The 18,412-nt window shown below is 46.2% G+C and overlaps 1 protein-coding gene across 1 annotated transcript in view; it reads left to right on the top strand.

Annotated features, from left to right (window-relative positions):
* LOC126204058 (probable G-protein coupled receptor Mth-like 3) overlaps positions 1-18,412 on the top strand; it is a 754,641-nt gene that overhangs the window by 613,028 nt on the left and 123,201 nt on the right. Inside the window, exons 6-7 of the mRNA XM_049938481.1 lie at positions 2,593-2,733; positions 2,818-2,926. Of these exons, the coding sequence (XP_049794438.1) occupies positions 2,593-2,733; positions 2,818-2,926 (250 nt within the window). The remainder of the gene's footprint in view (positions 1-2,592; positions 2,734-2,817; positions 2,927-18,412) is intronic.

Below are 18,412 nucleotides of genomic sequence, written 5' to 3'. Positions count from 1 at the left end.
AGCCGGCCGGAGTGGCCGAGCGGTTCTAGGCGCTACAGTCTGGAACCGCGCGACCGCTACGGTCGCAGGTTCGAATCCTGCCTCGCGCATGGATGTGTGTGATATCCTTAGGTTAGTTAGGTTTAAGTAGTTCTAAGTTCTAGGGGACTGATGACCTGAGAAGTTAAGTCCCATAGTGCTCAGAGCCATTTGAACCATTTGAACCAGTCAATGAAACATCACCGATATGGGCTTTCGGAGCCGAAGACACGCTCGTGTACCCTTGATGACTGAACGGCATAAAGCCTTAAGCCTAGCCTGGGGCCGTCAACACAGACATTGGGCAGGTTCATGACAGGAAACATGTTGCCTGGTCGGACGAGTCTCGTTTCAAATTGTATCAAGCAGATGAACGTGAACGGGTGTGCACACAATCTCAAGAATCCACGAACGTGCATGTCAGCAGGGGACTGTTCAAGCTGGTGGAGGATTTGCAATGATGTGGGTCGTGTGCAGTTGGTGTGATATAGGACCCCTGATACGTATAGATACGACTCTGACAGGTGACACGTACGTAAGCATCCAGTCTGATCACCTGCATCCATTCATGTCCATTCTGCATTCCGACGGAGTTGAGAAATTCCAGCAGGACAATGCGACACCACACACATCCAGAATTGCTACAGAGTGGCTCCAGAAGCACTCTTCTGAGTTTAAACACTTCCGCTGGCCACCAAACACTCCAGACATGAACATTATTGAGCATATCCGGGATGCCTTGCAAAGTGCTGTTCAACAGAGATCTCCATCCCCTCGTACACTTACGATTTATGGACAGCCCTGCATGATTAATAGTGTCAGTTCCCTCCAGCACTACTTCAGACATTAGCCGAGTCCATGCCACGTCGTGTTTCGGCACTTCTGCGTGCTCGCGGGGGCCCTACACGACATTAGGCAGGTGTACCAGTTATTTGGCTGTTCAGTGTAGTACCCTTTAGCGAAGTGTTGCTTCTTACCGTCATTTTTCAAAAGTTTATTTCGAACAGGATTTGGAGAATATGTGCCATTATGGAAAGTCACTAGCTCGTATGTCAGTATACATGGCTCCGACCGCAACCCATTTGGAAGTATATACAGGCTCGACAAGGTGGTATGATGGGATATACAAATGGTTAGCATTTCAGCACAGTTTCTCAAAGTAAATGGAAATAACGGCATCTACATTCTAGTCTGTTGTTGTTGTTGTGGTCTTCAGTCCAGAGACTGGTTTGATGCAGCTCTTCACGCTACTCTATTGTGTGCAAGCTTCTTCATCTCCAACTAACTACTGCAACCTACATCCTTCTGAATCTGCTTAGTGTATTCATCTCTTGGCCTCCCTCCACGATTTTTACCCTCCACGCTGCCCTCAAATACTAAATTTGTGATCCCTTGATGCCTCAGAACATGTCCTACCAACCGATCCCTTCTTCTAGTCAAGTTGTGCCACAAATTTCTCTTCTCCCTAATTCTATTCAATACCTCCTCATAGTTATGTGATGTACCCATCTAATCTTCAGCATTCTTCTGTAGCACCACATTTCGAAAGCTTCTATTCTCTTCTTGTCCAAACTATTGATCGTCCACGTTTCACTTCCATACATGGCCACACTCCATACAAATACTTTCAGGAACGATTTTCTGACACTTAAATCTATACTCGATGTTAACAAATTTCTCTTCTTCAGAAACGCTTTCCTTGCCATTGCCAGTCTGCATTTTACATCCACACTACTTCGACCATCATCAGTTATTTTGCCCCCAAATAGCAAAACTTCTTTACTACTTTAAGCGTCTCATTCCCTAATCTAATTCCCTCAGCATCAGCCGAGTTAACTCGACTACATTCCGTTATCCTCGTTTTGCTTTTGTTGGTGGACGATTAATAGTTTAGACAAGAAGAGAATAGAAGCTTTTGAAATGTGGTGCTACAGAAGAATGCTGATGATTAGATGGGTAGATCAGATAACTAATGAGGAGGTATTGAACAGAATTGGGGAGAAGAGGAGTTTGTGGCACAACTTGACTAGAAGAAGGGATCGGTTGGTAGGACATGTTCTAAGGCATCAAGGGGTCACCAATTTAGTACTGGAGGGCAGCGTGGAGGGTAAAAATCGTAGAGGGAGACCAAGAGATGAATACACTAAGCAGGTTCAGAAGGATGTAGGCTGCAGTAGGTACTGGGAGATGAAGAAGCTTGCACAGGATAGAGTAGCATGGAGAGCTGCATCAAACCAGTCTCAGGACTGAAGACCACAACAACAACAACATCACGTTGGGCTTATCCGTATATGGACGCTGAGATTGAAGGACTCTTGGATAGAGTTGAATCAACATGGAATGAAGTACTTGAACCTGCCATCTAAGCATGTGTCTAAATCGGTGTCTGCTTGGTTACGGCCAAAGTCGCTGCCATACGTTGAAGCTCTGTGTACTAAATTTCGCACCCTGTGCACCCTCAAATCACCTCCAATTTCAACATATTTCTGCTATCCAGTAAACACATAACCCTTAGACCGTTAAAAGCGCCGCCCGAAAGAGGAGAGACGGTGAGGTGTGGGCGCCGTTTCGCAGGTGCCGACCGGGGCGTGGCTGGCGCCGGAGGAGTTCTGCGCGGAGCGCGTGCTGTTCAGGGACTCCTGGCTGGTGGTGTTCGCGTGCCTGAAGCCGGCGCCGGCGTCGTCGGCGCTGCACGTGGTGGAGGGCGTGCTGTTGGCGCTGGGTGGGCTGCTGCTGTGCTGCGCGGCCGCCGTGCAGAGCCTGCTGCTGCTGCCCGCGCGCCTGCGCCGCCGCCTGCACGCGCGCCTCTCGCTGGCGCACAACGCCACGCTGGCCGCCGCCTTCGTCGCCACCGCCGTGCTGCACCTCAGCCCCGACGCGGGGTCGCCCACCGGCTGCGTGCTGCTCGGTCAGTACCCAGCCGCTCCCACACAGCCGCCACTCTTGTTGCCACCGATGTTGTCTTGTGACAGCCAGAGCGAGAGCACCAGCAGCAGCGAGTACTGTTTGTATAAAGCGTTTATTTTGCATTTTGTTTACGACCTTCCACTAAGGAAGGGACTCTATTAGTGTTTATCTGCTCTGCATAGTAACTAACAGTTCTTGATAAAACTTTACGTAGTTTTCGTGTTAGATTTCTTAGTGTTTTCTTGATCGTTTAGAACAGAAAGCGCCCTAAAACCGTCTTTTGTTTGTTTCGCGGCCGTTAGCCACTAGTCACTTGAATCAGCAGTTGTCTTGTGACAGCCAGAGCGAGAGCACCAGCAGCAGCGAGTACTGTTTGTATAAAGCGTTTATTTTGCATTTTGTTTACGACCTTCCACTAAGGAAGGGATTCTATTTGTGTTTATCTGCTCTGCATAGAAACTAACAGTTCTTGATCGTTAGGAGAGAAATTTATTTTGTACTTATTTGCTGCGCTTAACTTTTAAATAGTTTTTCTGGGAAAACCTAGCGTAGTTTTCGCGTCTCGTATTTCAGTGAGTGTTTCTTGATTATCAGAGTAGTTCATCAGAAGATTATCTTGGGAATTTGTCACCGTATAGAGTAGGGTAAACATAGTCATGTGTAGGGACTGTGGTTGTTGTGAGCGGACGCAAGGAGAATTGGCCACTCTTCGGGGGCAGGTGGAGGCTCTGTCTGTTAGGCTCATCGAGCTCGAGACGCAGGCGTCGGCTCGTAGTGGCGTTGGGGCAACTGTGGTGAGACCTATGCCTACTTCGGTGGCCTTGGAATCACATGGAACCCCTGATGTCGCTGCGTCTTCCGGCAGTGAGCATCTTACCGGTCAGCCATCACTCCAGGGTGAATGGCGGATAGTGGTGGGCTCGCGCGAGCCTGGCCGAAAGGCGAAGGTGGGATCTGGCCGCGTGGCAGCTGCCTTACCCCTTTCCAACAGGTACGGGGTGCTTCCTAGTGGTGATGACATCGTTTCCGAGCCACCACAGGATGCCTCGCCTGTTGGGCCAGTGGCCGATTCTCCGGCAAGGTCCCGACAGTCACAGAGGGCGGGCCTATTAGTTATAGGGAGCTCCAACGTTAGGCGGGTTATGGAGCCCCTCAGGAAAATAGCGGGTAGGTCGGGGAAGAATGCCAGTGTGCACTCGGTGTGCTTGCCGGGGGGTCTCGTCCGTAATGTGGAGGAGGCCCTTCCGGCAGCTATTGAACGCACTGGGTGTGACCGGCTGCAGATAGTAGCACATGTCGGAACGAATGACGCCTGCCGCTTGGGTTCTGAGGCCATCCTTGGTTCCTTCCGGCGGCTGGCTGATTTGGTGAAGACAACCAGCATCGCACGCGGAGTGCAAGCTGAGCTTAATATCTGCAGCATAGTGCCCAGAGTCGATCGCGGTCCTCTGGTTTGGAGCCGTGTGGAGGGTCTAAACCAGAGGCTCAGACGACTCTGCGACTATAATGGTTGCAAATTCATCGACCTCCGTTATTGGGTGGAGAACTGTAGGGCCCCCCTAGACAGGTCAGGCGTGCACTACACACCGGAAGCAGCTACTAGGGTAGCAGAGTACGTGTGGCGTGCACACGGGGGTTTTTTAGGTTAGAGGGACCCCCCCTTGGGCGAAACGATAAAATACCTGACGGCTTACCAGAGAGAACATTATCATCGTTGATAAAGAACGTCCGTCCTCAGAGACCAAAAACAGGAAAAGTTAACGTAATATTGGTAAACTGCAGGAGTATCCAGGGCAAGGTTCCTGAATTAGTATCTCTTATTGAAGGAAATAGTGCGCATATAGTATTAGGAACGGAAAGTTGGTTAAAACCGGAAGTGAACAGTAACGAAATCCTAGACACAGAATGGAATATATACCGCAAGGATAGGATAAACGCCAATGGTGGAGGAGTATTTATAGCAGTAAAGAATTCAATAATATCCAGTGAAGTTATTAGCGAATGCGAATGTGAAATAATCTGGGTTAAGTTAAGTATCAAAGGTGGGTCAGATATGATAGTCGGATGCTTCTATAGACCACCTGCATCAGCAACCGTAGTAGTTGAGCGCCTCAGAGAGAACCTGCAGAACGTCGTGAAGAAGTTTCGTGATCATACTATTGTAATAGGGGGAGACTTCAACCTACCAGGTATAGAATGGGATAGTCACACAATCAGAACTGGAGCCAGGGACAGAGACTCTTGTGACATTATCCTGACTGCCTTGTCCGAGAATTACTTCGAGCAGATAGTTAGAGAACCAACTCGTGAAGCTAACGTTTTAGACCTCATAGCAACAAATAGACCGGAACTTTTCGACTCCGTGAATGTAGAAGAGGGTATCAGTGATCATAAGTCAGTGGTTGCATCAATGACTACAAGTGTAATAAGAAATGCCAAGAAAGGAAGGAAAATATATTTGCTTAACAAGAGTGATAGGGCACAAATCGCAGAATATCTGAGTGACCACCATCAAACGTTCATTTCTGAGGAAGAGGATGTGGAACAAAAATGGAAAAAATTCAGAAACATCGTCCAGTACGCCTTAGATAAGTTCGTACCGACTAAGGTCCAAAGCGAGGGGAAAGATCCACCGTGGTATAACAATCATGTACGAAAGGTACTACGGAAACAAAGAAAGCTTCATCATAGGTTTAAGAGTAGTCGAATCATAGCTGATAAGGAAAAGCTGAACGAAGCGAAAAAGAGCGTAAAGAGAGCAATGAGAAAAGCATTCAACGAATTCGAACATAAAACACTGGCAAACAATCTAAACAAGAACCCTAAAAAGTTTTGGTCATATGTAAAATCGGTAAGCGGATCTAAATCCCCTATTCAGTCACTCGTTGACCACGATGGCACCGAAACAGAGGACGACCGAAGAAAGGCAGAAATACTGAATTCAGTGTTCCGAAACTGTTTCACTGCGGAAAATCGTAACACGGTCCCTGACTTCAGCCGTCGCACGGACGCCAAAATGGAAAATATTGAAATAAACGATATCGGAATTGAAAAACAACTGCTATCACTTAGTAGCGGAAAAGCACCCGGACCAGACGAGATACCCTTAAGATTCTACAGTGATTATGCTAAAGAACTTGCCCCCTTTCTATCAGCAATTTATCGTAGATCTCTGGAAGAACGTAAAGTACCTAGCGACTGGAAGAAAGCGCAGGTCGTTCCCATTTTCAAGAAGGGTCATAAATCAGATGCGAATAATTATAGGCCTATTTCGCTTACGTCAATCTGTTGTAGAATAATGGAACATGTTTTGTGTTCTCGTATTATGACGTTCTTAGATAATACAAATCTCCTTCATCATAACCAACATGGATTCCGCAAACAGAGATCATGTGAAACTCAGCTCGCCCTATTTGCCCAAGAAATTCACAGTGCCGTAGACACTAGCGAGCAGATTGATGCCGTATTCCTAGACTTCAGGAAGGCATTTGATACGGTTCCGCACTTACGTTTAGTGAAAAAAATACGAGCTTACGGAATATCGGACCAGGTTTGTGATTGGATTCAGGATTTCCTAGAAGAAAGAACACAACATGTCATTCTTAACGGTTCAAAATCTGCAGATGTAGAGGTAATTTCGGGAGTACCGCAAGGAAGCGTGATAGGACCTTTATTGTTTACAATATACATAAATGACTTAGTTGACAACATCGGTAGCTCCGTGAGGCTATTTGCAGATGACACGGTTGTCTACAAGAAAGTAGCAACATCAGAAGACTCGTACGTACTCCAGGAAGACCTGCAGAGGATTAATGAATGGTGCGACAGCTGGCAGCTTTCCCTAAACGTAGATAAATGTAATATAATGCGCATACATAGGGGCAGAAATCCATTCCAGTACGATTATGCCATAGGTGGTAAATCATTGGAAGCGGTAACGACCGTAAAATACTTAGGAGTTACTATCCGGAGCGATCTGAAGTGGAATGATCACATAAAACAAATAGTGGGAAAAGCAGGCGCCAGGTTGAGGTTCATAGGAAGAATTCTAAGAAAATGTGACTCATCGACGAAAGAAGTAGCTTACAAAACGCTTGTTCATCCAATTCTTGAGTATTGCTCATCAGTATGGGACCCTTACCAGGTTGGATTAATAGAAGAGATAGACATGATCCAGCGAAAAGCAGCGCGATTCGTCATGGGGACATTTAGTCAGCGCGAGAGCGTTACGGAGATGCTGAACAAGCTCCAGTGGCGGACACTTCAAGAAAGGCGTTACGCAATACGGGGAGGTTTATTATCGAAATTACGAGAGAGCACATTCCGGGAAGAGATGGGCAACATATTACTACCGCCCACATATATCTCGCGTAATGATCACAACGAAAAGATCCGAGAAATTAGAGCAAATACGGAGACTTACAAGCAGTCGTTCTTCCCACGCACAATTCGTGAATGGAACAGGGAAGGGGGGATCAGATAGTGGTACAATAAGTACCCTCCGCCACACACCGTAAGGTGGCTCGCGGAGTATAGATGTAGATGTAGATAGATGTAGATGCACGATACGCGGTACTGCGTCTGGGCTATATACACCATTAGCCAGAACTACCTAATAGCAAGTACCCGATGGTTATCTTCAAACTTTCCCTATTTAACACGTTGTAGCCCGGAAACTAGTCACTGTACGAGTACCAAACTTGGTAGCTCTAATGTACAGAGTATGGAGTGCATGATTTCCATGCGTCACAGTGCCACCACCCAGTTCCAACTATGGCCACCAGGTGCCGTTATCAGTCATCGAGATTCATAGTCTCATACACCTGACCAAGCGCATTGCACTTGTCGAAGTGTCAACATGAGCTTGGACGAAAGGAACAGGGCATTGTTGACGAAGCTCCATTATCAAAACAACAGTAATGCTGCAGCTGCACTTCAAGAATATCGCCGGCTGAAAGGGTTACGGAAGGGTCATCTTTCTCCACCTGCTGTGCGGACCACGATGAAGAAGAATCTCCTGGAGAACTGGGCGTCGCTCCGGGAAGAGGCCGACGAGCAATTTCACCACAGGTGGTTGATGAAGTCACTGTCGCTATGGAAGACAACGATGCGCCCAATTCCCAATCGTCAGGCAGTGCGCGTGCTGTGTCACGACAGATGAACATCCCCTGGTCCACTGTACAGGAGGTGCTTCGAACCATCCTCAAATGGTATCCGTACAAGATCCGTATCGCACAGCAGTTTGCACCACAGGACGCACACCGACGTGTTGACTTCGCTCTCCACTTTCTCGCAAGGATTGAAGTTGACGAGGGCTGGCCCTAAACCGTCCTATTGACAAATGAAGCTTAGTTTTCTCTGACAGGTGAGGTGAACACACAGAATTGCCCAGTCTGCGAACTTCACCTCCAGTCACTGTGCACGAAGTTCCTCCGTACGGTGAACGTGTCACCGTATGGTGTGGCTTCACGGCTACGTTCATCATTGGCCCCTTTTTATAACAGGCTGGCACTCTAGGACCAAAGACGTGCAGAGTGACTGGCCAGCGCTACTCTGAAATGCTTCGCGAGCATGTCACACCCGCCCTACAGCAGAGAGACGCATTGAACTCGACCGTTTTCATGCAAGATGGGGCCCCACCGCACATCACTCGTGAAGTTCACCTGCCTCTCTGAAACACATTTGGAAACGATCGAATTATCAGCCTATCGTTTCCAAATGCTTGGCCGGCACGATCACCAGATCTCACTCTCCATGATTTCTGTTTGGGGGGCTACCTGAAGAACAAGGTTTACCAGGGGAACATTCACACATGTGCTGATCTGAAGCACAGCATATCTCTTCGGGTCACTGATGGGCGCCATATTGAGCCCCTTTTGTAGCAATAATGGTACCAGTATGTAATGATATAATGTACCATACCACCATATTGAAAGTGTTTCAATTGAATTGATTCTGGATTATTTCTCTTCCCCATGTCCTTAACATCAATACTGCCTAGTTTGGTTCTCTTACGGTATTTCGTTTCCGTGTCATAACGAGTTAAATAGGGAAAGTTTAGTTATAACCACCCAGTATGTCCACCTTTGGCACAATAACAGTAGCGACTCGTCGGGCGAGGCATGGAAGCAATGATGCCTTGGTAGGTAGCTGGAGGGAGTGGCACCACTTCTGGACACCCAGATCACCTAACTCCCGTAAATTCCGGGGAGAGGGGCGATGAGCTCTGACACCACTTTTAATGACATCACAGATGTGTTCGACTGGGTTCAGATCTGGCAAGCTGAGGCGCCAGCAGATCAAATGAAACTCGCCACTTTGTTCCCCGGACCACGCTATCACAGTCCTGGCCTTGTGACATGGCGTATTATCTTGTTGAAAAATGCCCCTGCGATCGTCATGAAGTGGTATAAATGGTCTGCAACTCCTTGGCCGTCAAGGTGCCTTGCACGAGCTCCGGTGGACCCATGGATTCCTATGCCAATGTTCCACATATCATAATGTATCCACTGCCACCTTGTCTCTATCCCACAGTATAGGTGTCACTGTGCTGTTCCCCTGGAGGACGACGGATTCGCGCCCTCCCATCGGCATGATGAAGAAGGTATTAGGATGTCCAGTGCAGATGGTCACATGCCTTTTTGAGTCGTAGCTGCCAATGTAGCGGTGTTAACATTGGCATATACAGGGTGTTTCAAAAATGACCGGTATATTTGAAACGGCAATAAAACCTAAACGAGCAGCGATAGAAATACACCGTTTGTTGCAATATGCTTGGGACAACAGTACATTTTCAGGCGGACAAACTTTCGAAATTACAGTAGTTACAATTTTCAACAACAGATGGTGCTGCAAGTGATGTGAAAGATATAGAAGACAACGCAGTCTGTGGGTGCGCCATTCTGTACGTCGTCTTTCTGCTGTAAGCGTGTGCTGTTCACAACGTGCAAGTGTGCTGTAGACAACATGGTTTATTCCTTAGAACAGAGGATTTTTCTGGTGTTGGAATTCCACCGCCTAGAACACAGTGTTGTTGCAACAAGACGAAGTTTTCAACGGAGGTTTAATGTAACCAAAGGACCGAAAAGCGATACAATAAAGGATCTGTTTGAAAAATTTCAACGGGCTGGGAACGTGACGGATGAACGTGCTGGAAAGGTAGGGCGACCGCGTACGGCAACCACAGAGGGCAACGCGCAGCTGGTGCAGCAGGTGATCCAACAGCGGCCTCGGGTTTCCGTTCGCCGTGTTGCAGCTGCGGTCCGAATGACACCAACATCCACGTATCGTCTCATGCGCCAGAGTTTACACCTCTATCCATACAAAATTCAAACGCGGCAACCCCTCAGCGCCGCTACCATTGCTGCACGAGAGACATTCGCTAACGATATAGTGCACAGGATTGATGACGGCGATATGCATGTGGGCAGCATTTGGTTTACTGACGAAGCTTATTTTTACCTGGACGGCTTCGTCAATAAACAGACCTGGCGCATATGGGGAACCGAAAAGCCCCATGTTGCAGTCCCATCGTCCCTGCATCCTCAAAAAGTACTGGTCTGGGCCGCCATGTCTTCCAAAGGAATCATTGGCCCATTTTTCAGATCCGAAACGATTACGGCATCACGCTATCTAGACATTCTTCGTGAATTTGTGGCGGTACAAACTGCCTTAGACGACACTGCGAACACCTCGTGGTTTATGCAAGATGGTGCCCGGCCACATCGCACGGCCGACGTCTTTAATTTCCTGAATGAATATTTCGATGATCGTGTGATTGCTTTGGGCTATCCGAAACATACAGGAGGCGGCGTGGATTGGCCTCCCTATTCGCCAGACATGAACCCCTGTGACTTCTTTCTGTGGGGACACTTGAAAGACCAGGTGTACCGCCAGACTCCAGAAACAATTGAACAGCTGAAGCAGTACATCTCATCTGCATGTGAAGCCATTCCGCCAGACACGTTGTCAAAGGTTTCGGGTAATTTCATTCAGAGACTACGCCATATTATTGCTACGAATGGTGGATATGTGGAAAATATCGTACTATAGAGTTTCCCAGACCGCAGCGCCATCTGTTGTTGAAAATTGTAACTACTGTAATTTCGAAAGTTTGTCTGCCTGAAAATGTACTGTTGTCCCAAGCATGTTGCAACAAACGGTGTATTTCTATCGCTGCTCGTTTAGTTTTTATTGCCGTTTCAAATATACCGGTCATTTTTGAAACACCCTGTACATGGACTGTAGACTGCGGAGGGCCATCGTTCAGTGCACTGTGTGTTCAGACACACTTCCACTCTGCCCACCAATAAAGTCTGATGTTAGTTCCGTGTCACAGTTCGCCGTCTGTTGTGTTTTACCAGTCTGCCCAGCCTACGACGTCCGACATCTGTAATGAGGGATGGCCGCCCAACCCCGCGACTTCTGGACGTGGTTTCAAATTAGTTTCGCCGTATGTTGAAGACCCTCACCATTGCACGTTTCAAGACCCGAAAAGTCGTGCAGTTTTCGAGCCTCCGGGCCATCACAATCCGCCTCGGTCAAACTCAGACAGATTGCGCGCCTTCCACATTTTGCATATGAACAGCGCGCTCAGTGATAGCCTACTACATGCACCGTGCATGTGTCTGACTAACAATCATTCCTCGCCAGATGACGCTGCTGTCACCTGGATGAGTTTATATCGATAGTATGTCGCTGATCATAATGTTCTGGCTGGTTAGGAAGGACTGATGAGCCCAAACGTTATGACCATCAATCGTCAGCTGCATTTCGGCGCTGAAATGAATCAAAGGTAACAGGTAAAATTGATGTTAGACCGCGACTCGAAATCGGATCGGCTGCTTAAGAGAGCAGGCTTGGTGTCCATCGGCACTGAAGGAATGGATCTTTGGTCTTTACACCTGTGTGTGTGTGTGTGTGTGTGTGTGTGTGTGTGTGTGTGTGTGTGTGCGTGCTGGTAAAGCTCTTTTACAAGAATCGTGACTGTGTGAAAAAAGCCGTTGGTCTGATGTCTGCTAAGGCGCTGGAGAAAATGATTGCAAAATTCGAAAACACAGGTTCTTTTGAAGTGTAATGTGGCAGAGGGAGGAAGTCAGTTGGTCAGACGTCTGTCGAAGATGTGGCCACAACATTGGAAGAGGGGTCGAGCGGCGGCGTGCAGATACGTTGTTGTTGTGGTCTTCAGTCCTCAGACTGGTTTGATGTAGCTCTCCATGCTATCCTATCCTGTGCAAGCTTCTTCATCTCCCAGTAACTACTGCAACCTACATCCTTCTGAATCTGCTTAGTGTATTCATCTCTTGGTCTCCCTCTACGATTTTTACCCTCCACGCTGCCCTCCAATACTAAATTGGTGATCCCTTGATGTCCTACCAACCGATCCCTTCTTCTAGTCAAGTTTTGCCACAAACTTCTCTTCTCCACAATCCACAATCCTATTCAATACCTCCTCATTAGTTACGTGATCAACCCATCTAATCATCAGCATTCTTCTGTAGCACCACATTTCGAAAGCTTCTATTCTCTTCTTGTGTAAACTATTTATCGTCCATGTTTCACTTCCATACATGGCTACACTCCATACAAATACTTCCAGAAACGACTTCCTGACACTTAAATCAATTCTCAATGTTAACAAATTTCTCTTCTTCAGAAATGCTTTTCTTGCCATTGCCAGTCTACATTTTATATCCTCTCTACTTCGACTATCATCAGTTATTTTGCTCCCCAAATAGCAAAACTCCTTTACTACTTTAAGTGTCTCATTTCCCAATCTAATTCCCTCAGCATCACCCGACTTAATTCGATTACATTCCATTATCCTCGTTTTGCTTTTGTTGATGTTCATCTTATATTCTCCTTTCAAGACACTATCCATTCCGTTCAGCTGCTCTTAAAATACGTAGTATACAGGAAATTGCCAGAATGTTGGAAATGCCTGCGAGCGCTGTGCATAAAATCCTATGAAACATCCTGCATTGCTATATGCAAAACCTCCTTTGGTGACGAGTTGCCTCCTGCTGATTTGTCAACAAGACAGGTGTTGGCTCTGGAATTTCTTGCTCTCATTGAAGTGGACATTTTGTGGATAGATGAAGCCAATTTACATCTTCAAGGAGATGTCAATAGGCTGAACTGCAGAATATGGACAACGGAAAATCCAAATTCAGATCAACTGGTAGCATTTCATTCTGCAAAATGACTGCTTAATAACTCCCCTTTAATGGCACTGTCATCGGTTAACACTGCCATCGCTGTCGCATAATGAAAGTACTGATGGTGTCTTATCGCTGATGTACTTCACATACGATCAGAATCTCCTTTGGGTTTTCTGCCAGATTACGAGACAGAGTTTTTTTGTGGATACTATTAAAAATCTCTTGCATTGAAAGCTCTGTAAAACATTTCCAATCTTCGGGATTTAGCGCTCTTTAAAATGTGGCATGCTTTTCTCGTTGCTTCTACACCAGTGTTCCGACCCGTTTTGTATATAATGGATGATCAGTTCCATCTCTTATTAATTTATTTGGTATAAATCTCTCAATTGCTGTCAATACCATTTCATTGATTTAAGCCACTTCTGGTCTACGCTTACATGATTTTGCAGTGCCTGTGTTATTCTGAATTACGATGCAAAGCTCCTTCGGGTATGCATGCATGTGAGAAGGAGCTTTTCATCGTAATTCGTAATTCAGAATAACACAGGCACTGTAATATCGTATTTATCCACCGACACCGGGCAAACGACTTTCATGTAAAATGTCTCACATGTACATTAATATACATATTGGATGTTCGTGTACAGGTTGCAGACACATGGTTCGTAACATATGCATGTTTGGGTCTGGCCATAAGTCTTGCATGGATTGCCAAATTTCAAGGAGACCACACGCTATAAGAGGCAAATGCAGGTTCGCGTCTGGTTCTGCACAAAATTTCATCGTCATCATTCCATTCTACAGCCGATGGTTATCCATATTCGCAATTGCGAATCCATTTAATGCTTACACAGTCAGTTCGGAAGGAATGGAGACTGTCCCTTAGGAAGGCATCAAGCGATCATTTTATATATTGAACGGTGATTTATTTTCAAAGAATATTCTTAAGAATTTATTTTATTTACTAGCGATTCATCAAGAACATTAACACATTTAATCACACTATGTAAGCATGGAAGTAGTTGCCAGGGAGTAAGTGATGAAATCATAACCAAATTCCTTTTAACAAATGGGAATTTTATTCACTTTAATAGTGCCTAAAAGCATTTTTTTTTAAGAAACAGATTTAAAATTATAATCAGAAAGCGCTCTCTAAATATCAAAGTTACAATTTATTCAGAGGCAGAAAGAAGCAAGTTTTCTGGCAGAGAACCTTGCTGCTCCCTTTTGACACGGTCGTAGTTACGACCGCTCACAACAGCCTCTGAAAGACTACACTGGTGCAAATCTGCAACACGCCAGATAACTTTAATCTAAGAGTTTTAACAATTTACACAAGCACACAAACTATGCACCCCCCCGTAGGAGGGATGGAAATGGTACAAAACAGTAAAAATTAAAATATTAACCTTGCCACTGAAGGTGCAACTTGATTTTAACTTCTAAGGAAAGTCTTATGGTGAAAGGGTGGTAACTTTATACACTAAAATGATCATTTAAATAAAGCCCATGAAATTTAATCTTATATAAAATTCTACAAGGTTGGCCAAACAACAAGATACACTACAGTACACAGATACCGCCTCTCAAGATCATAGGCAATAATGTCAAAGTTTCCAAAGATCAGAACATATTTCAGGTATTAGGTGGTTACAATCCAAGCAATAAATTCGTTAACACACTAAATCCGACAAACATGACAGAGGCAGCTACTAACGTACGGTAGATTGATAGGAAGATTACCGAACAACCCGAACCGCAAGTTGCTCTAACCCGCCCCTACTCCACAAGGGAAAAACGGACCACCCAATTTATAAACAAGCACCTTCCCGCGGGTGGGCGAACGAAGAAGAATGGTGGGACGACCCCAAAGCAAAACGGCTGGTGACCTCACCAAGAAAACAAGTAGGATTTAACAAGAGTAAATCAAACAATATATCACCAGTCACTTAACTTCTAATAAACTGCGATTTCTCGAGAAGACCTGGCGCAGCACCCCCAAATCGCCCTCCCGAACCGTCCGCTGCCAGCCGCTTCAATTGACGCAGGAAACAGATTTAAAATTATAATCAGAAAGCACCCTCTAAATATCAAAGTTACAATTTATTCAGAGGCAGAAAGAAACAAGTTTTCGGGCAGAGAATCTTGCTGCTCCCAGAAAATATTAGATACAGGCTCCCAGGTAGATGCTATTTTCCTTGACTTCCGGAAGGCGTTCGATACAGTTCCGCACTGTCGCCTGATAAACAAAGTAAGAGCCTACGGAATATCAGACCAGCTGTGTGGCTGGATTGAAGAGTTTTTAGCAAACAGAACACAGCATGTTGTTATCAATGGAGAGACGTCTACAGACGTTAAAGTAACCTCTGACGTGCCACAGGGGAGTGTTATGGGACCATTGCTTTTCACAATATATATATAAATGACCTAGTAGATAGTGTCGGAAGTTCCATGCGGCTTTTCGCGGATGATGCTGTAGTATACAGAGAAGTTGCAGCATTAGAAAATTGTAGCGAAATGCAGGAAGAGCTGCAGCGGATAGGCACTTGGTGCAGGGAGTGGCAACTGACCCTGAACATAGACAAATGTAATGTATTGCGAATACATAGAAAGAAGCATCCTTTATTGTATGATTATATGATATCGGAACAAACACTGGTAGCAGTTACTTCTGTAAAATATCTGGGAGTAAGCGTGCGGAACGATTTGAAGTGGAATGATCATATGAAATTAATTGTTGTTAAGGCGGGTACCAGGTTGAGATTCATTGGGGGAGTCCTTAGAAAATGTAGTCCATCAACAAAGGAGGTGGCTTACAAAACACTCGTTCGACCTATACTTGAGTATTGCTCATCAGTGTGGGATCCGTACCAGATCGGGTTGACGGAGGAGATAGAGAAGATCCAAAGAAGAGCGGCGCGTTTCGTCACAGGGTTATTTGGTAACCGTGATAGCGTTACGGAGATGTTTAGCAAACTCAAGTGGCACACTCTCTTATACCTCCCGAGGAGATCACGAATGTAAAATTAGAGAGATTCGAGCGCACACGGAGGCTTTCAGACAGTGTTCTTCCCGCGAACCATACGCGACTGGAACAGAAAAGGGCGGTAATGAGAGTGGCACGTAAAGTGGCCTCCGCCACACTCCGCTTGCGGAGTATAAATGTAGATGTAGATGTAGGAAGCCGCGCCGATCTCCCGTCTCACGACGTCGCAGCTCGCAACGGCCAGACTGATGTCGTGGGTTGACTCCTGTTGCTCTCGTGTCGACCGCGAAGCCACTACCCCTCGCTATACCCCGCGGCCCACTGGACTCACGTGGCGACCTCACATGCGCCGACGCATGTCATTTTGTGTGGCAGTGCGCGACCGACCAACCGATCGATCCAACCGCCAATGAACATTGCCTGAGCAAACTCGAGTAGACTGGCGGCCTAACGCGCAGACTCAGATGCATGAACTAAGCCCCGAGCGTGCGACCACTCGCTGAGTTCTCTTACTGGCGGAGTGGAAAGACTCTCATTTTGCCGGCTTTAAAGGTTGATCCGAACGACAGACATACTAGCACTCTGAACGACAGACAGACACTAACTGCCTGACAATTGCGTACGAGAGACAGACTAGCAAGCTGGGGACGAGAGACTGGCCCAGACTCCTCGACTCGCGAGCTTATAGCGCCCCTTAAATGCACGTGAACAGGCAACCTTTCCCTTTCCCACCAGAGGGAGACACCAAAGCTGCGATTGCCACAGCGGCACCACCGCCAGAAACGGAGGGGGAGTGCTTCACGCTACGCGCTGCGGCGCGCTCTTCAAAACAGCAATTTTTACCACGGCTCATATGTATTGTGACCTCGTTGCCTGCCCATGTGCTACTGTCGTGAGCATCTACGAAAAGAGGTCTAGCGCATGCGTTAGACTATGGTACGATTCTGGTGCTTCCAAAAGTATTTTAGAGTTCATCATTCAGGGCACGTTGGCGAGCATGGAGCTCTGCAGTAGCCGACCTCAACTGTTTACCACAGTGACGCAACGACACCGTAAGTAACGATGGCGTTGGGCTATGTACCGCACACAGGACGGTGGGCACAGTACTATGCTACGGCGCTGGGACCTGTGGTAGTAATCGAAAGGGCCATTACAATTACAGAATGCGTGAACGTTACTGCGGACCACCTGCATCCTTCATGCTTCACATCTTCCCCGACAGTGACAGTATCTTCCGGTACGGTAACTGTCGCTGTCTTAAGGCCTGAATCGTGCTATAGGGGCATGAGAAACTTGACACTGAATCCACGTTGATGTACTGACCCCCAAATTAGCCTGACCCGAACTTGCTGGAACATATCTGGTGTACTGATATCTGAACTGTGTGATGTTATTGTCAATGGTAAATGCAGTTGTAAATGCAGAATACTCAATTCTACTAGCACGTAATGATGTTCTCTGATATGAAAGGTTGCAAATTAGGAAGTGCTGCAGCATTCAAAATGGCTCTGAGCACTATGGGACTTAACATCGTAGGTCATCAGTCCCCTAGAACTTAGAACTAGTTAAACCTAACTAACCTAAGGACATCACACACATCCATGCCCGAGGCAGGATTCGAACCTGCGACCGTAGCAGTCGCGCGGTTCCGGACTGCGCGCCTAGAACCGCGAGACCACCGCGGCCGGCGCTGCACCATTAAAGCCACCTTAATTGAGCTTTGCTATTTTCAATAAAAAGAAATGTACTTTTCCTGGGCGCCTTGGCCCCATACACTTTAGTTTTCTGAGGGCCTGTCGTTATTAGAATATTATGTTTCACGTACCTTTCGCTCTGCAACACGAAGCTGAAATGCTGTGTTAAAGTGCACCAAAATATTGGCGGTTACGTGAAAGGCTTTGATTGTTGTGTTAGTATTGTTTATTTCTTTTCAACTGCGAGTTTAAGCAGTCTAGCATGTTTGTGTTTAACGTATTAGACATGGAATGTAGCAAAGCTAAATGTCCCGCACATTAAAATCCAACCAGCTTCATTGTTATGTTAATGAGAAGAGACTCGGGGCTTTCTGTGAGGTTCGCACTGAAATCTTGTTATAGAACTGATTAAAATTCTTTGAAAGTTATTTTCTATTTACATCTGAATTACAATTCTTTTTTTAGGTAGTGAATCGTGTGAGACCTGATCCGTGCTGACTGGTCCAGGCTAACACAAAAACTGTTTCTGCAATGAAATATTAATTCACTTTCAAGCAGATAATTTTCAGCGAGTGAGTTCCTATTTTTAAGCCGTATAGCGTAATGAAAAACTTAAAATTATGTTCTCGCCCGTAATGGCGTCTTTG

The sequence above is a fragment of the Schistocerca nitens genome, chromosome 9 (genome assembly GCF_023898315.1).
Source record: "Schistocerca nitens isolate TAMUIC-IGC-003100 chromosome 9, iqSchNite1.1, whole genome shotgun sequence".
NCBI lineage: Eukaryota > Metazoa > Arthropoda > Insecta > Orthoptera > Acrididae > Schistocerca > Schistocerca nitens.
This window is presented reverse-complemented; position numbering and strand designations above follow the sequence as displayed.